Raw genomic sequence first — 18758 nt, forward strand, 5'->3', positions numbered from 1 at the left:
TATCTACAATGCAAAAGTTCAAATAGAGTTTTGACAAAAAAGGTTTTATAAAAAGATAAAACTCACATATTTCAGGCTCTAAATAATTTTTAGTCAAAAAATATAAATTACTGACATTTAAAATGCACATTATCCTTTATTATTAATAGTATGCGGTCCGATTGCAACCATGCAGCTTTACAGGGGGTATGGCTTATCTAAATGAGATGTAAATGAGCCCTATTGTCACTCCCAGCAGGTGAGAGCAGGTGAGAACACAATCTTTAGAGGCAAATTTCTCCCTATTAAGCTTTTTTGAGTGCCTACTTTTAAATGGCCACAACTTCTCCAAATATTATCAGATTTCCATGTGTTACACATCGCTGGAAAACTTGGAGACTACACTTTCAGAATCTGTAAATAACTCAAAATGCCCCAGAACCGACTTGTGTCCCTACTTTCGGTGACTGGTCATATGACAGTAAAAAAAAACATGTACAGACAAATCCAAATTAAACCCTGTGGCTCATGACAACACATTGATGTCTTAAGACACGAAACGATCGGTTTGAGCGAGAAACCGAACGGTATTTATAAAATTTTTACCTCTAATACATCACTATGTCCAACAGCCTTGAGCACACGATCACTTCCGGTGAGTGAGGTCTGCACACGATCTGCCGTACTTTACAGTGTACAGGTGAACTATCCCTTTAAATGTATGGGTAAATTAATAGTTGTGCTGTCAATCATGCTTTTGAGACAACACTACCAACATAATCTCAGATGATAAGTTTAATCTATGTATGAATCTGAGAAAGCGCATCAGATATAATACACTGACAACATCTCTCATTACATTATTTAGGCAAAATTAAGCTTGAAAAGGGCATCAATGCTTGTTCTGGAAGAGTGGAGATTTTGTATGGAAACATTTGGGGAACAGTGTCGGATAATGGCTGGGATCTGGCAGATGCTGCAGTGGCGTGTAGACAGATGGGCTGTGGGGATGCTGTCGAGGCAAAGACTGCTGCTTATTTTGGTCCGGGTTCGGGATTAGTATGGTTTGATTATGTCGACTGCTCTGGAAATGAGCCCACACTCGGTGCCTGTGAGTTCAATAAATCAGGAGTGAACGATGATTTACATTTAAATGATGCTGGAGTCATCTGTCAGGGTAAGTCGCTGCAATTTAATGAAATCAACAGCTTTGTGTATGTTCCTTCCATTTCCTTGCATGTAAGACTATATGAGATTATGAAATGAAAAGAAAACATTGTCACTGTACAAGTGAGTTTGCTTTTTTGTTTTCCTTCTCTCTTTCTGGCCATCAGCTCTTACTAAGCTGGTGAACGGCACTGACCCTTGTTCTGGGAGAGTGGAGGTTTTTTATGATGGCCGATGGGGAACGGTGTGTGATGATGGCTGGGATCTGTCAGATGCTGCAGTGGTGTGTAAAGAACTGGGCTGTGGAAATGTTATAAAGGCAAGGACTGCTGCTTATTTTGGACAGGGATCAGGGCCAGTATGGCTAAGTGGTTTACAGTGCACCACCTCTATGCTGAGGGACTGTAATTCACAGGGATGGGGGATAAACACCTGTGGACATGAGAAGGATGCTGGAGTCTCGTGTCAGCGTGAGTACAAAACTTTTAGGGGTGTCCCCAACTAAGGATTTACATAGTCGAATCTGAATCGGGGGTAGAGAACATCACACAAAGATATGTAAGAAAATGTATTAAAACATTTTGGATCAATAAACCTAAAAAAAAGGTCCAGTCTTTCACTCTGCCTATGTCAATTTGAGTCTTTTCAAATTGTGTGCGAGGAAAACCGATAGGCCTAGTTCTATGTGAAATCAGGGTGGGATTAGGATGAGCACTATGCACCGTTATCATTCGCCCGCATGAGAAGAAGCAGTTTAGTTTGATGATCTGTTCAATTTGACAAAGTATTTTGAGTCAAAGGCATAAGGGGGAGATCAAACAGAGCGTGTTTTTGCGCTTAAATACACAAGATGTGCATAATGGTATCCAACTGCAGAGCCACAGCGCTGATGAATGGAAGAGAAGACTGGGTCTCAAACGCAACACGTTTAAAAAGCTGCGAGACATGGCGCAATAGTCAAAAAGATGATCATTTAGCACATATTTAAATAGAAAAACTATTAAAAAGTTTACTGTAAACAGTGCGTTCTGACTTTGTATGTGCTCATACTGGTAGTCATTCTGCGTTCACTCAGCACAGATTACCGGTAATTTACTGGTAACGTTACAACTTACCATACTGATAATTTACCAGTACTGATTTACCAGTATTTTTGTAAAGGTCCTGTTCGCACATGATCATTTACAGATAATTTACCAGTGTAACAAGTTCATAGGCTGGGCAAGGAAGAAGACAGGGGTCGGCTGTTCTGGGACTCGAAAACCTCTGTATAGTCACCAACAAACATAAACACTCATTAATTCTCTTTGGGTTCCACGTCGGTTTGATCGGCAGTTCCTCTCTGCATTAGGCTCGAGACCCAGAGTGTCTCGCTCCTGATCCACGCTTCCTGCTAGCTTATATCCTGTGTCTCCTCACCAATTACTGAAACAAGAGACAAGTGTTTATCATTTGCACTTGACCCACTCACGTGCCGCTCGTCCTCCGGCTCTCTCTCACATCACAGTCTTCGCTAACCCGCTCGCCACATACCCCCATCGCCTGACTCAGGCTAAGGAGCCATGGAGAGGAATTTCTGGAAAGGAAGTTGGCTACAGGCATCTGTGCCCCCGGCCTGTGGACTATTGTTCGAACTGTTTGAACATCCGAATCATTGTCTTTAATGTGCGATTAAATCGTTCCACCAGGCCGTCTGTTTGTGGCTCAACAATTTAAGGCCCAACAAGTATAGTAGGTCAGTTGTCCAGGATGGAGAAACTGTCCATCGATCGAGCGGACCAGTGCAAACACATTTTTTTATGTTTCGTCCTGGGACTGTTCCAGGGGAAAGTCTTTGCGTTGTGTGAGTTTCAGCTTCTCAATAACACTCCGTTCCTCTGACTCAGTATCCAAGGGTCCTGGCTCAGTTTCTCCCACATGTGCAACCGCACTCTCTCCAGACCCTCTTTTCCCCCAAGAGACATTTTTAAATGATGCCAATTCGTTCCCAAAATCTGCGTATGTCTGGGGTGTGGGCGAACCGCCACCGCCACCTACACAATCACAATCTAAGAAATCACCTCTACACAATGTTTTTGTCCTCAAAATTGAATGACAGCAGTCACTAGGGAATAGTTCACCACATTCTCGTTTCAATGCCAAGGGCTAAATCAGGCTTTGATGGATCGTGGTTTTGTTACATCCCAATTCCACCAAAGCCGGATAAGTACACCCCTGGATTCTCACTGGTATCTGGTACAGCCCAGTTTGATCTGGACAGCCTGTGGCATGTCTGGGACCCGGAATAGTGTCCCCACCTCCATCACTGAACACAATCTATAAAATGACCCAGATCACTGCACCACCAACAGGCCGGCCCAGGGTTCCCCGCTGCCCTAGTGGCGGGAAGCGGGTCAAGGAATTGGCATGGAAGGAGAGGGGAAGTGGGACCAGAGGATATGTGATGAGCGGCCAGCTCCGGCGCGGCTCGGGGTCACGTCATCCGATCTGGGATCACGTAATCCGATCTCCGCCATCTGGATGGCCTTATCCAACAACGGCGGAAGGTGGCACTGGACCCATTGCACTGTTTTCATTGGCAGCCGTGCAATAAACTGCCCTAGCACCACTCTGCTATGATGACGTCGTGCAGCTCGGCCATCAGCCATCTGTGGCAGGCGTCCCGGAGTTGCTGGGCCATCATGAAGGGCCGGCCGTGCTCCCCCAGAGTCAGCGATCTGAAACACTGATTAATGTTGTTCTGGAGAGAGACCGACCCATTGAAGGATGGCCCGTCTGAGGACATTATAGACCAGGAGGTTCGGGACGGGCAGTTGTTGGGCTTCTCCAGACTGTAGTGGAATGAAGTGCACCGGCCAGTCCCGTCGCGGCTACCCACATGCCTCAGCGGACCTTTCAAAGAGGTTTAAGAACACCTCTGGATCGTCCTGCGGTCCAATCTTGCTGAAGGACATGTGGGCGGGGTCGTTGACGTCAACCCGGGTGGAACCTCCTGGTCCATCCAGCTCCAGAACAGCTTGCGGTCCTGCGGCTGGGTCTGGAGGAGAGCCTGGAAGCGTCGCTCCTGATCTCCAGCTGCGCCTGATGTTTTTCTCGGTGCAGGCCCGTGAGCGACTGTATCACGTCCGCAAATGGGGATCCTGGCGGAGTTTGCATGGCGAAGATGGTCTTCCTCCTTCGCGGGTTTCGGTACACCATGTTTCCACTGCGGGAACTTTCCCCAGGAACTAGGGACTTTGGGGTGGTACTCGTTGTGTTTTGACCATAGGAACCAGGGTCTAAATAAAGTTCCAGGTATAAATGTCCTCCTCAAAATGGCCTATTTGCGAGGTAGTAATTTTGAAAAGTTTCAGAGGTGGGAACTTTCGGGGGTGGGACTTGGGCGCTGAACATGCGGATTGGTTCATGCAGCATTTTATTTCAACCTAAAAGTCTGTTGCGGTGCGTGCCGTAGGAGTTGTTTGCTATTCAAATCAACAATGGAGTTTAAAAAAAAACTACAATGGACCGACAAGGTTCAGGCTTTATTAAGCTTATATATGGAGGACAAAATCCAGTAGGCTCTGGAAAGTCGCGCACAATCCTACGTCACCTGACTAATTTTCACTGTGCGATGGAAACGCAGATAGCAGCATGTCTGGGGGAAAGGTTAATGGGACAAATTGCTCCGGGTAATTTCAGTGGAAACAGGTCTTATGTGTGAAAGGGGCTATTGAGCACCCCCATATAGCCAAAAGGGCATGACCCTCATTTCATAACACCTCTGTGATGATTCGACCATGAGATTGGTAGTCGCCTATCGAATCTTTGACTATTTGGGGTCACTCCTAGTAACCTTGTACACAAAAATAACATTATCTTAACTTTGACTCATTAACCTTTGAGTTGATTAGAAACTCTTGTTTTTTGTGGACATTAGCTAACATTAGACTGGCTAATGGCAACAACTCTTGTTCTGGACGAGTGGAGGTTTTCTATAGCGGTCAGTGGGGAACCGTGTGTGATGATGGCTGGGATCTGGCAGATGCTGCAGTGGTTTGTAGAGAGATGGGATGTGGAGATGCTGTAGAGGCAAAGACTGCTGCTTATTTTGGACCAGGTGCAGGAAAAATACTTATGGGCAGTGTAAACTGTTTTGGAAATGAGACCAAACTGAGTGTCTGTGAATCTCGTAAATTGGAAATGGATGACCATTCAAAGGATGCAGGAGTCATCTGTAACTGTAAGTAAAATCCACTGCTTTTCTACACTCATTGTTATTCATGTAAGATTATAGCAGCACTGTGTGGGACTGAACTGAAAATGAAATACAGTCATTTACTAGTCATTGTAAAGGGAGAAAACATCCTAATTATGTATTTAAATAGTTTTTATGTGTCTTTTACTTTTGTTTATTTGGCATTTAGCTCCTATAAGGCTCATTAATGGTAGTAACTCCTGTTCTGGAAGAGTGGAGTTTCTTTATAATGGAATATGGGGAATGGTGTGTGATGATGGCTGGGATCTGTCAGATGCTACAGTGGTGTGTAGAGAGATGGGATGTGGAGATGCTCTAGAGGCAAAGACTGCTGCTTATTTTGGACAAGGATCAGGACTTGTATGGCTAAGTGATTTACAATGTTCTAACACTGAATCACGACTGCGAGACTGTAAATCAAGTGGTTGGGGAAAAGGCAGCTGTGGACATGAGAAAGATGCAGGAGTTATCTGTCAGGGTGAGTTCAAACTGCAGCCACTTTGTTCATATAAAAAAAATGTATGTCATACTTTACATCCCTTGCATACAATGTAGTCAGTATAATACTAAAATTATTGTATATTTGCATTAAGCACAAACTGTATATATAATATATCTCCCTTCCTTTGTCTGAGCATTAGGTAATGTTAGGTTGGTCAACGGCATTGGCCCCTGTTCTGGACGATTGGAGGTTTTCCAAAATACACAGTGGGGAACAGTGTGTGATGATGGCTGGGATGCGTCCGATGCTGCAGTGGTGTGTAGACAATTGGGCTGTGGAGCAGTTTTGGAAGTAAAGAGTGCTGCTTATTATGGAAAGGGTTCAGGAACAGTATGGATGAATAATATAAACTGTGTTGGCGATGAGTCTACATTGATGAGCTGTTCATATAACAGAAGTCCAACCAGCTGTGGCCATGAGAAAGATGCCGGAGTCATTTGTGGATGTGAGTGCCAATTTTTTAATCTTAGCAACTGAGATAATGGGCCGTTTCACAAACTGTGATGTGTTATTGTAAGTTTAGCAAAGTTTTTTATGTTTTGATTTTAAAGTCACCATGGAATCAAAATGGACAACTGTTATTTTTGATAAAAATATTCCAGTATTTATTTTTTTATTCATGTAACCTTGTATTTTTAATCAAAGTAACTTCCCCTCCCTCTTGTATCAACATCGCTGATGGCGTGAGGGCGGGGCAACCTGTCTCTCACATGAGATCGACCAATAGCAAACCACGATGATCCAACCATTTAATCAATTTAAAATAAAGTTCCGCCCTACTTTTTTTTCTTTTTCTTTTTCTTTTTTTGTGTGCCATTTTTACTCGTATACGTCACAATAGGGAAAAAACTACAGCAACTTCCATTTCGTGCCAACTTAAATTTTTTAAAATGTTGGCTACATTTATTGCGCTATACTTTACCTTAGACGTTTTGTTACCGTGGCATAAAATTAGATAAAACTGGTTAACGCTTGTGTTTCTAACACAACGGCTGAGGCAAATTGACATCTTTCTCTCGTCAGATTGACGCAATACATTTTTATTTTGCTATTGGGGAAAATAGGAGCGCAAAAATGATATGTGTTGTAGTTCCCATTCACTACTACTGTATAGACGTTAACCCAACTATGAAGACTTGAGTGTCTGAGAACCCTGGAAATATGAAAAGAGTCCATTGAGCATAACAGTAGTATTCAGCAAATAAAGATCCTATTTGTTTTTTTAAATTTTTTTATTTGTCACGACAAACCTAGATTGCTAAGAAGCACATCTATGTGGTTTCAAATTGCAACCTAAAATATCAATGTCACGGAGGTTTAAGTACCAATAAATACCCAAGTCCCTTTCAAAAGCTACACTCAATGCTGCACGAAGTGCAAATGGGAACGTCTTTTATCGTGACCGCTGTGAATAGTGTGTTTAAACACCCGGAGGTAATTACCCGGAGGTAATTATAGCCTCGGCTGGTGATGTCATCAGCACACCTGTTGAGGCTATAAATAGATGAGCCCCAATCAAGAAAGAAAAGTTCAAGTGAAAAGAACACATCAGTCTTCTTCGAGGATCTCCAATGACAAACTATATAAGTCATGGAGTAAACCATACACCTTACGTGTATTTGTGCCCTTTGGGTCTACTTTTTCGACTATCGTGGGTGCAAAGTCACGCGGGTATACAGAGATTCCACAGGTTGAAGAGACGCTCGCGGACTGTCTCTCACCTGGGTCGGCATCTTCGTTAAAGAAACCTACCCTCCCCACGAAGCGGTGCAGAACAACATCAGCGCACGTGGGTAAAGATTTTCAGGCTGCAGGGCAGGCTGGTGCTGCACTTCACACCATGGCGGTTTTACAGGCATACTAAGCTGACCTTTTGAAGGATTTGAGTGCGGGGGGATGATCGATGGCGAAGTGTTTGCTGAACTTCGCCGAGCAGACCAATAAAATAAAAAGAAGAAGTCCTGATGATCTTTCGCACAGTCTGGTGGGGGTAGCACTACTAAAGTCATGGTACTAAAGCAGATACTTCCTGGTTCCCAAGAAGGATGGGGGGTTGCGTCCAATCTTCTACCCTCCGCCGTTCACAACGCCGGATCAGGAGAGACTTCATAGACTGTGTCCAGTTCGTGCTCTTCAGGCTTACGTCCACCGCACTAGCCAGTGGCGCAAGTCAGAGCAATTGTTTGTTTACCATGGGGGCCATAACAGAGGTTCTGCCGCCACCAAACAAACCATGTCACATTAGGTCAGGGATGCTATTGCTCTTGCCTATGAGGCACGCGGTCAAGCTTCGCCTGTAGGATTAAGGGCTCACTCCACCAGGGGGGGGGGGGTCGCCTCTTCTACTGTGTTAGCAAGGGGTGCCCCCTTACAAAGTTTTTGTGATGTGGCAGGTTGGTCCTCTCCGCACACATTCATAAGATTTTAAAGCTTGGATGCTCATGCTACTCTGGGCTCTCATGTCCTTGAGTCAAAATCGCAAGCTAATGTCTGAGGCCTCTTGCATCCTTGTGCACACCTACACAACCGTAAGGGGTCCAGACCACATCAAGCACGGTGGTGTGGGTATTTTCGTTCCCATTTGCACTTCGTGAAGCATTGAGTGTAGCTTTTGAAAGGGAACTCTCGGGTTTACTTGACAGTAACCCTGTTCCTTGATAAAGCGGAACGAGATGATGCACTACAGTGCCGTGCTGATGATGTCCCAGGACTGGTCTTCAAACAGAAAAAGACCTAAAGATACAGGTGGGGCTCATCTATTTATAGCCTTGTGCAACCAGTGCACTGATGACATCACCAGCCGAGGCTATAATTACCTCCAGGTCAATTTCATTGACGTCTTTAAACACACTATTCACAGCGGTCACAATAAAAGACGTTCCCATTTGCACTTCGTGCAACATCTTGTTCCGCTTTATCAGGGAACAGGGTTACAGTCAAGTAACCCAGAGGGATTTCCATCCTACCTTCATGTTAAGAAAGGATGCAATGCCAGCATATTAAGGAAGTAATTTAATTTTTCACACTTTCTCACATTCACTCAGATACTAAAGTCCTGTTGAAAATTGAAGTGAAGACAAAACTTGGAGTCGACCCAAATGATGCTGAAATCCTGAAAAAACTTTCAGAGGAGGTGAGAGCAGTGGGTAGAGTAACAGTGAGCTGCATTCTTCACTACTTTTACTGTCATCTACTGGCTGCTCATGATACTGTTGTCTCTCTGTCTTTACGTTTGGATCTAATAGATAGGGAAGAAGCTACAAATAAATGAAAAATTTTCATTGAAAACTCAGGCAGATGGAAAAGTCTTCCAAAAGAAAAAAGGAATTGCACCCTGACATTTTGGTAAGACTTTAACATTAGCTTTAAAACGGTTTAATTATGAAGTGAATGTTTTCCACAATAATAATATACAATGATGTTGGTTTCTCAGGTCATTGCTGGCATACAGAGAAGAAAACAAGGATAATCTAACAGGAAATCGAACGCTACATCCTTCTATACTTACAATCTGACCTTTTTATAAATATAATTAATTATCTTACAAGAGTTTTTCATACATGGCAATGCTTCATATAATATCCCTGCAATTTTTGTTTTCCTAATAATGATGAATATTTGTGTTCTGATTCTGACTGATTCTGTCAGTGTTTAGATGCTTCATATCCTAAATTGCTAACCAACATTTACTTGTAATATATACAGTACTCTTGCTATAGCCAATATTGTACACATGAACCTGTCTGGACTTTTAGAATTGAATTGCACAAATTAAATGAGTGTAGTTAATAATAATTCAGTGTGATTTATTAACATTCTTATTTAATTTACAACAAGAATCAGATACAGACCATTGTAGAGTTACAATCCAGTTTGCCTTGGTTATCAGTGTGAGAATTTCTTGGTGAGTGTCCATGTTGTGACTGCTGTTACCATGGCTCTCTAGGTGTAGTGTCATGTTATCATATTTAGGCAATTATTTCAGTTGCTTATGTTTTTAAACAAGAATGAATCCACCCATGTCATGATAGTACTGTTGAGAAGCATCAGGGCTTGTGGTTGATGAGCTAGTGTCTCATTTGGCATAAAGAACGCATAAGTATTTTCAAGATACTTAAGGCCTGTACACACCGAGACGGATATCGCGCGCGCTTATCGCCAGCGTTTTTCGTGACGTTTTTCGGCGCGTCTTGAGTGTTTACACCCAAGCGATATTCACTGGCGATGCGCCGAATGAACGTGCACATTCAGTAGATAGCGCTCCTGGTATACAAGGTGGTGCTGCGGCACTTTATGCTTCTGACACTCCCTTGTCACACAGAAGAAGAAGAGAGACAGTATTTACGTGCGTGCCAAAACCAAAGACATATTATGTCTATGACCAAAACCATTCACACACTTTTTGCTAACTGGCAAGCAGCATTGGCAGCTCATCTTCTTCTTTGTCTACTTACTACTTCTTCGTCATATCAATGCCTGCTCGGCAAGACCGTTTTGTGCTTGAGCGCCACCAAGTCGTGTTTTACTGTCACTTCAGCAGCTCCAGGCATGTGAACAAAAGCGCGGATCTCATTGGTCGGCCAGTTTTTAACGCGCCGCGTCAAAATAAAAAAACGAACCCGAGGCGTTTTTTTAAAAATGAAGCTTTTATGCCTGCCGTTTTACGCGTCGGTGGGCCCACTCACATTGGCGCCCTTTGTTTAGTCACAAGGCGTTAAACTCACACGAAAATCGTCCCGGTGTGAACAGGCCTTTAGGCTGTATGTAGGGAGAACTGTAGGGAGAACTGGCACCCCGACTGAGCCCTGGTTTCTCCCAAGGTTTATTTTTCTCCATTTGGTCACCTGATGGGGTTTTGGTTTCCTTGCCACTGTTGCCTCTGGCTTGGCGTGCTCAGTTGGGGACACTACATTTTTCAAAATGTTTCAACTAAATATCCAAATAAATCTTATTATTAAACTAAATTAACCATATAAACTGAATTACTGATCTAATTACTGATCTAAAGCCCACACTGTCACTGTATGATAATTTAAATGAACTGATGACATAACCGTTTTCTCCAGAATGGCTAGACGGCTGAATAAAATTATGCTGCATTATTTTCCTGTTTAACACTGTAAAGCTGCTTTGAAACTATCTGCATTGTTAAAAGCGCTATATAAATAAAGTTGACTTGACTTGACTTGACTATGTTCAGACTGCAAGAAAATCAGATCTCCAATCAGATCTTTTCAGGCAGACGGTCTGCACTATTAACTGCAAGTGATCAAATAAGATCTGTGTGTCCAAGATAATTAATCAAATTTTTGATGGGGAAACCATAAGATCTTTTTCTCAATTACGCGATAGGTTTACACTGAGATCTAATGATTTCTTTAGATATTTACAATTACGACATTATATCACACTTCATAAACATTGGGACATAATTAAAAGATCTCCAACAAATGTTGAAAAATATTTTATCAATATTATTGAACATGATCTACCTACTAAAAATCATATAGCACATATTTATGGAAAGTTAATGCAGGATCAATCTGATGACACGTTTCATATCAAAAGAAACGTCTCCGTTATGTATGGTAACCCTCGTTCCCTGAAGGAGGGAACGGAGATGTACGTCGGACGTACCGACAAATTGGGATCACTTCTGGGATTCACTATCTGCTTCGAGCTATATAGAACCGGCCAATGAACAATTGGCGTGCGAGATTTGCATCTCGCGCTCCGCCCCGCACTGCGGGTATAAACAGGAAGCGAGAGCGAATGCACGCTGTTTTTCACTGAGGAGCCAAACGTAGTGGCTCAACCTGCAGTGATGGTACAGCAACTGTGGCGACGGGACGTACGTCTCCGTTCCCTTCTTCAGGGAACGAGGGTTACCATACGTAACCGAGACGTTCCCTTTCAGTCGGTCACGTTCGACGTACGTCGGACGTACCGACGAATTGGGATCCCTATGGAATATGCCATAGTTACTACCACTTCCAGCGCCCAGCGATGAGCCCCTCAGACCCCGATCTGATGCGGGCGGGGAAATTCACGCAGGGAGAGTCCAAGCTGCTGTTCCGCAAGACCCATTCAGCTGACTGTATTGGATAACGCTGGGAAAGCGTGCCTGTGAAGGCCGCTGCGGAAGCCACATCATGCCCAGAGGGAGTTACCATGTGGAGAATACACGTATGGGCTGGCCGTGGGCAGCACAACATACGGAAGTCCCAGGGGTGGCCCCGGCCAATTAGTGGAGGGGGACAATACGTACCTGGGACGGCAGAGGACACTCTGCCGAGGGAAAGACATGGGCTCGCCGTAGGGAGCCGTACCGTGGAAGAAACACATATGGGACCGCCGTGGGGGTCACTACATATGGAACCCAGCCTAAAACAAGTTCCACCAATGCATACGAGTGTTAGACCTGGGTTGCGGAGGACTCAACAGGGGCCGCCGTTCCGGGGAACTCGACTGGACAAAATAAGCGCACGCATCCGTCTACCATAGGGGAGGGAATGGCGCAGCAAGCCGACACTAGAACAGGCACTTCGGTGTTACTGACTATGGGAAGTGAGCACACAGGAAGATACCGGCTCTACACGGAGGCTATAGAATCTAGCGAACGTGTTAGGTGTCGCCCAGCCCGCAGCTCTACAAATATCTGTCAGCGAGGCGCCACGAGCCAGCGCCCAGGAAGAGGCAACACCCCTAGTGGAGTGGGCTCTTAACCCGAGCGGGCAGGGCACGTCTTGGGACTCATAAGCCAAGACGATGGCATCCACTATCCAGTGGCCCATCCTCTGCTTGGAGACAGCCTTTCCCTTCTGCTGTCCTCCGTAACAGACGAGGAGCTGCTCTGAGGTCCTAAAGCTTTGCGTTCTGTCCATGTAAGTCCGGAGAGCACGGACGGGACAGAGAAAAGCTAGGGCTGGGTCTGCCTCCTCCGAAGGCAGCGCTTGCAGGCTCACCACTTGGTCCCGGAAGGGAGTAGTGGGAACCTTGGGCACATATCCAGGCCGGGGTCTCATGATCACATGAGAGTTACCGGGCCCGAATTCCAGGTACGATTCGTCGACCGAAAATGCCTGCAGGTCCCCTACCCTCTTGATGGAGGCCAACGCAGTCAGGAGTATTGTCTTTAACGACAGAATTTTTAACTCAGCTGACTGCAGAGGCTCAAAGGGTTCTCTCTGTAGTGCAGTTAGCACCAGAGTTAAGTCCCAAGAGGGTATGGAGGGAGGACGAGGTGGATTTAATCTCCTCGCCCCCCTAAGGAACCTGACAACCAGATCGTGCTTACCTAGAGATTTTCCATCTACTAGCTCATGATTAGAGGTGATAGCGGCGACATAGACTTTGAGGGTGGAGGGAGACAGCCTTCGCTCCAACCCATCTTGTAGAAAGGCAAGCACAGATCCGATCGAACATCTTCGGGGGTCTTCTCGGCGAGAAGAGCACCAATCGACGAACAGGTTCCACTTCAACGCATAGAGGTGCCTCGTAGAGGGAGCTCTAGTGGAAGTGATGGTGTCTACCACATTCTGTGGCAGGCCACCTAGAACCTCCGCGTCCCATCCAGGGACCAGACATGGAGTTTCCAGAGGTCTGGACACGGGTGCCATAGGGTGCCCCGTCTCTGAGTCAGGAGGTCCTGCCTCAGAGGAATGGGCCAGGGAGGTGCTGTCGCAAGGAGCACTAGTTCCGGGAACCAAGTCCGGTTGGGCCAATACGGAGCGACCAACAGGACCTGCTCCTCATCCTCCCTGACTTTGCACAGTGTCTGCGTAAGAAGGCTCACTGGGGGAAACGCATACTTGCGTTCTACCCGGGGCCAGCTGTGGGCCAGGGCATCCAACCTGAGGGTCCCCTCGGTCAAGGAATAAAACCACTGACAGTGGGTCGTCTCTGGGGAGGCAAACAGGTCTACCTGTGCGGCCCCGAAACGACTCCAGATTAGCTGGACCGCCTGGGGATGGAGTCGCCATTCTCCCGGAAGCACCTGCTGACGTGACTGCTCGTCGGCTGCACGATTGAGCAGGCCCGGAATATGAACGGCATGAAGCGACCTCAGATGCTTCTGACTCCACAAGAGGAGATGGTGGGCGAGTTGTGACATGCGACGGGAGCGTAGACCACCCTGTTTGTTGATGTACGCTACGGCCGCAGTGTTGTCCGTCCGGACCAGAACGTGCTTGCCTCTGAGCGGCACTTTGAAGCGGCTGAGTGCAAGACGAACTGCTAACAACTCGAGGCAATTGATATGCCATTGCAGTTGAGGCCCCGTCCACAGACCCAAAACTGCTAGCCCGTTGTACGTGGCACCCCAACCCGTGGAGGAGGCATCCGTGGAGACAACGGAGTGCCTGGACACTTGTTCTAGGGGAACTCCCGCCCGTAGAAACAAAGGGTCCGACCACGGGCCGAAGGTTTGGCGGCACCTTGGAGTCACTTGGACACGGAGGGATCCGCTGTGCCACGCCCATCTCAGGACTCGATCGTGTAGCCAGCGTTGAAGCGGTCTCATATGAAGCAATCCGAGCGGCGTTACTGCGGCTGCGGATGCCATATGCCCCAGGAGCCTCTGAAAATGTTTCAGTGGTACCGCTGTCCTGCCTTTGAACGAATTCAAGCAGTTCAACACTGACTGGATGCGCTCCTTGGTGAGGCGCGCTGTCATGGCGACCGAGTCTATCTCCATACCGAGAAAAGAGATCCTCTGTGTGGGACAGAGTTTGCTCTTCTCCCAGTTGACCCGAAGTCCCAACTGGCTGAGGTGACTGAGCACCTTGTCCCTGTGTTCGCACAACTGCTCTCGCGACTGGGCAAGGATCAGCCAGTCGTCGAGGTAGTTGAGGATACGAACGCCATGCTCTCTCATGGGAGCAATGGCCGCCTCCGCAACCTTCGAAAGACGCGGGGTGACAGGGACAGGCTGAAGGGCATGTCAAGGAGTGCCTGGGTCTGGTGGACCTGAAGCAACGCCATGCCATGCAAGGCGGATGCAGCCTGTCCGCAAGCCTTGTAAGCCTTTCCAGTCAGACCGGAAGAGAACTTACAGGCTCGGGACGGGAGACGTGGGTCACCGCGCCAGTTAGAGGCGGTCGCCAGACACAGTTGCATCGCGGCGGCGCGCTCCACTGGCGGGATCCCCATGTAACCCTTGGCTGGTCCGCCGTCGAGGGTAGTGAGGGGGGAGGAGTCACTCGGCCTCTTTCTGGCAGAAAAAGGTGCCGTCCACGTCCTCGTGAGCTCCTCATGCACCTCCGGGAAGAAAGGTGTCGGGGCGGGACGCTGAGAACCAGCGCGACCCGCCCCGAGGAACCAATCGTCCAACCTAGAGGGTTCGGGACACGTTGGAGGGTTCCACACGAGTCCAACCCTTTCGGCGGCCCGGGCAAGCATAGCAGCCATCTCGGGGTCCGGGGCAGCCGTTGCCACTCTCCCAGAGGGAGGCAGTACAACTGACCCTTCATCCTCCGAGGACTGAAACTCCCCCTCCGATGCAGCAATCGACATCTGTTCGTCCGCTGGAGCTCCAAAAGTCACCACTGGTCTCCCGTGGGAGGGTCCAGCGGGTTCTCTTGGAGGCTCTACCGGCTGCGGAGCTGAGGGATTAGGGGCCTGCGGAGGTTCACTCGGCGGGTTTGCCCTAAACGTAATCCTCAGATCACCCTGGCCATCCAAAGAAGTAGGTCTACCCGGCTTAGGGGTAGAACTATATCATGGGATGGGTAAGGGGACTCCCCCAGCCCGGAGGTAGGAGAGTCTCGATCTTAACTCCGAGATAGTCATGTTCCCGCAGTGGGAACATGAACTATCCACAAACGCTGCCTCAGCGTGCTGTTTGCCCAAACACGTGAGACAGCGATTGTGACCGTCAGCAGGGGACAGTGAACGACCGCATCCAGAAACGCACGGGTGGTATGACATCTTGAAAAAGACGCAGCGTCACCCGTGAAGCTCTTTTTGTGAGGAAACGCTCTGTGCTGAAGCACCCAGGGGGAAACGCGACAGCGCACGGGGTCTAGTGCAGCCCGTGCCTGTACTCAACAGGAAAACGCCCAACCAGACCAACAGAAATTTGTTGCTGTGAAAAGCATTTCTCTGTTCCACAGAGCAGCAGAAGAGTCACAGCGATCCCGCTGGAATGTGTCGTCTCACCAACACGGGTTCCTCCCGTTCTCCGGTTCTTCTCAAAATAACTTGCTGATAGCAGCTTACACTCAATGTTGAAAGTCGTCTTTCTATTGCCGTTTGGCTCCGAAGTGAATGACAGCGTGCATTCGCTCTCGCTTCCTGTTTATACCCGCAGTGCGGGGCGGAGCGAGAGATGCAAATCTCGCACGCCAATTGTTCATTGGCCGGTTCTATATAGCTCGAAGCTGATAGGGGCTCCCAGAAGTGATCCCAATTCGTCGGTACGTCCGACGTACGTTGAACTGACTGAAAGGGAACTGGGAACTAGAGTTAAATACTGTAATAGAAGATGAGATGTGGATAAATATATGTGCTGGCTGTCATAAGGGCATCAACAGCCAAATGGGGAAGGAATTTGACTGGAAAATTAAAATGAGATTCTTCAGGGTCCCACTGGTGGTTGCCAAATTTGACAGTACATCGCCATTATCACAATGCTGGAGAGATTGTGGGATGGTGGGGGACTATGTGCATATATTCTGGGAATGCCCCAAAATACAAATGTATTGGCAGGGGGTTAAAAGGGAAATTAATAAAGTTTTAGACAGAGATATTCCAATGCACCCAGCATTTTTTCTACTTGAGGGTTTCCCCTCAGATCTGTTCAGTAAATCCCACTTATTTGTATTGCATATGCTGTTAATGGCAGCTAGGAAGATAATCACTGTGAACTGGATGAAGGTGCACGAACCCACTGTGACAGAATGGACACATAGACTGAAACAGATATATATATTTGAGAAAATGACTTTTCGACAGAAGTGGCCACTAATTGAAACATATTTGCTTGAAGGAAATAGAGTTAATATAGGTTAATGTTTGAACAATGCAGATAAAGAACTGGTATATGATATATTCTCTGAAGTACTGTCACGGGCTATTTTCTTTAACTTATTTTTTTTTCAGTTTTAGTTGTTTTTTGTTTTGTTTTTTGTTGTTGTTGTTTTTTGTTTTGTTTTATTGTTTTTTCTGTTTATTTACTTTGAATGATTCATATTCTATATGTAATGTAACAGTGTTCTGTTTATAAGAAAAGTTGAATAAAAACACAGTAAAAAAAAAAAAAAGAAGATCTGTGTCCAGACATAACCAACCTATCTGCATGGTTTGCTTTGTTAACGAAGAAGGCGTATCCACGTATGTGACGAGGGTTTCAAAACGGATGCAGGAAAAATGGAGGTGCATCATCTCACTCTCTAAATAAGCGTTCTGTCCAGTTGCGGTGCTGAACTCCTCTGTTGCACAGGGAAATGCTGATATCTCTGGACATACTATTTGAACACCGTACGAATACTTCCATCACCGGTTTTGACGCTATAGTTGTGTGTCGTGTTAATCTTTTTTGGGTGCAGTCGTGGCCTAATGGTTGGAGAGCTAGACTTGTAACCCGAAGGTTGCGGGTTTGAGTCTCAGGTCCGGCAGGAATTGACGGTAGGGGGAGTGAATAACCAGCGCTCTCCTCCACCCTCAATACCACGGCTGAGGTGAGACCCTTGAGCAAGGCATCGAACCCCCAACTGCTCCCCGGGCACCGCAGCAATATGGTTGCCCATTGCTCTGGGTGTGTGTTCACGGTGTGTGTGCACTGGGATGGGTTAAATGCAGAGCACAAATTCCAAGTATGGGTCACCATACTTGGCCACACGTCACTTCACTTCATTTAAGAGTGGCGCACAAGACAGTTTGAAATCCGACTTGAGCATCCAGACTGTGTAAAAAACACAGCTGTAAAAATCTGATTATAATCACATTTCAAACCACCTCCATATGTGGTTTGTATCAGATTTGAAAATTGTTTTGCTGGCAGTCTGAACATGGCCTTAATAGTTTTGTTAACCATTTATAATGGGTAATGACCTGAGATAGACGTGTGTATGCAATAGGAAAAGCAACCTATATTCAAAACAGGGTTAACAACACGCACAATTACAGAAACCATACTTTCATTTGAGACATGGCTTCAGAAGACATGTAATAAAGCACACAAGTCATATTATGGTGCTTCTTTGTTGTCCATTTTGGATCTTGCCAGACTGTCTTAAAGAATGCAGGATTATTTCTGAAAGGTATAATATTCAAAAGCTTCACCGTTTGCATCCTATTAATGGGGCCTGTCAGAGTAATTATGGAGGAACAACTCAATTAAACATCCAAACAAAATGCAAACAGCCTTCTGTGTTATTAGTTTGCAAGAGCACAAGTTTAAACAGGGTTAACATTTTTGGGAACACCAAACAAGGTAGACAGTTCCAAAGAATGACCCCTTAAAACCAACATTATGAAAGAGAGAGAAAAAAATGGTAGAATGCAGTTAGTGATAATATCTGAAAGTGATTGTAACTATTGTGATCTACACCTCAGTTTCTTTTATGTCTAACCTGTTTTGCATCCTTAGGTCAGTGCATATGTCTCCTCCCTTCAGACAATCACCTTTTCTGTGTATTATTTTACATATTTGTAAATTACAGCATATACTGAGCAGGTGTAGTAGTTAGCAATTTGTACTCGGGAGGAATCCCGAGTACAAATTGCTAACTACTACACCTGCTCAGTATATGCTGTAATTTACAAATATGTAAAATAATACACAGAAAAGGTGATTGTCTGAAGGGAGGAGACATATGCGCTCTAGATAAATGCACTATAAATCGTCAACATACAGACTTATCTTTCAGAGGC

General features: G+C 46.0%; 1 protein-coding gene across 1 annotated transcript; it reads left to right on the forward strand.

The window, feature by feature from the left end:
* Positions 1-600: 600 nt before the first annotated feature.
* On the forward strand, positions 601-16092 carry LOC307127254 (scavenger receptor cysteine-rich domain-containing protein DMBT1-like; the record flags this gene model as incomplete). Its single annotated transcript, XM_079818376.1, has 7 exons — positions 601-634; positions 848-1156; positions 1314-1616; positions 5066-5368; positions 5553-5861; positions 8930-9031; positions 15998-16092. 7 exons carry the CDS (start codon positions 601-603, stop codon positions 16090-16092), a joined length of 1455 nt encoding a protein of 484 aa, XP_079674502.1.
* Between the last annotated feature and the right edge of the window lie 2666 nt (positions 16093-18758).

Source organism: Gobio gobio (genome assembly GCF_949357685.1).
Source record: "Gobio gobio genome assembly, chromosome: 5".
NCBI classification, from domain to species: domain Eukaryota; kingdom Metazoa; phylum Chordata; class Actinopteri; order Cypriniformes; family Gobionidae; genus Gobio; species Gobio gobio.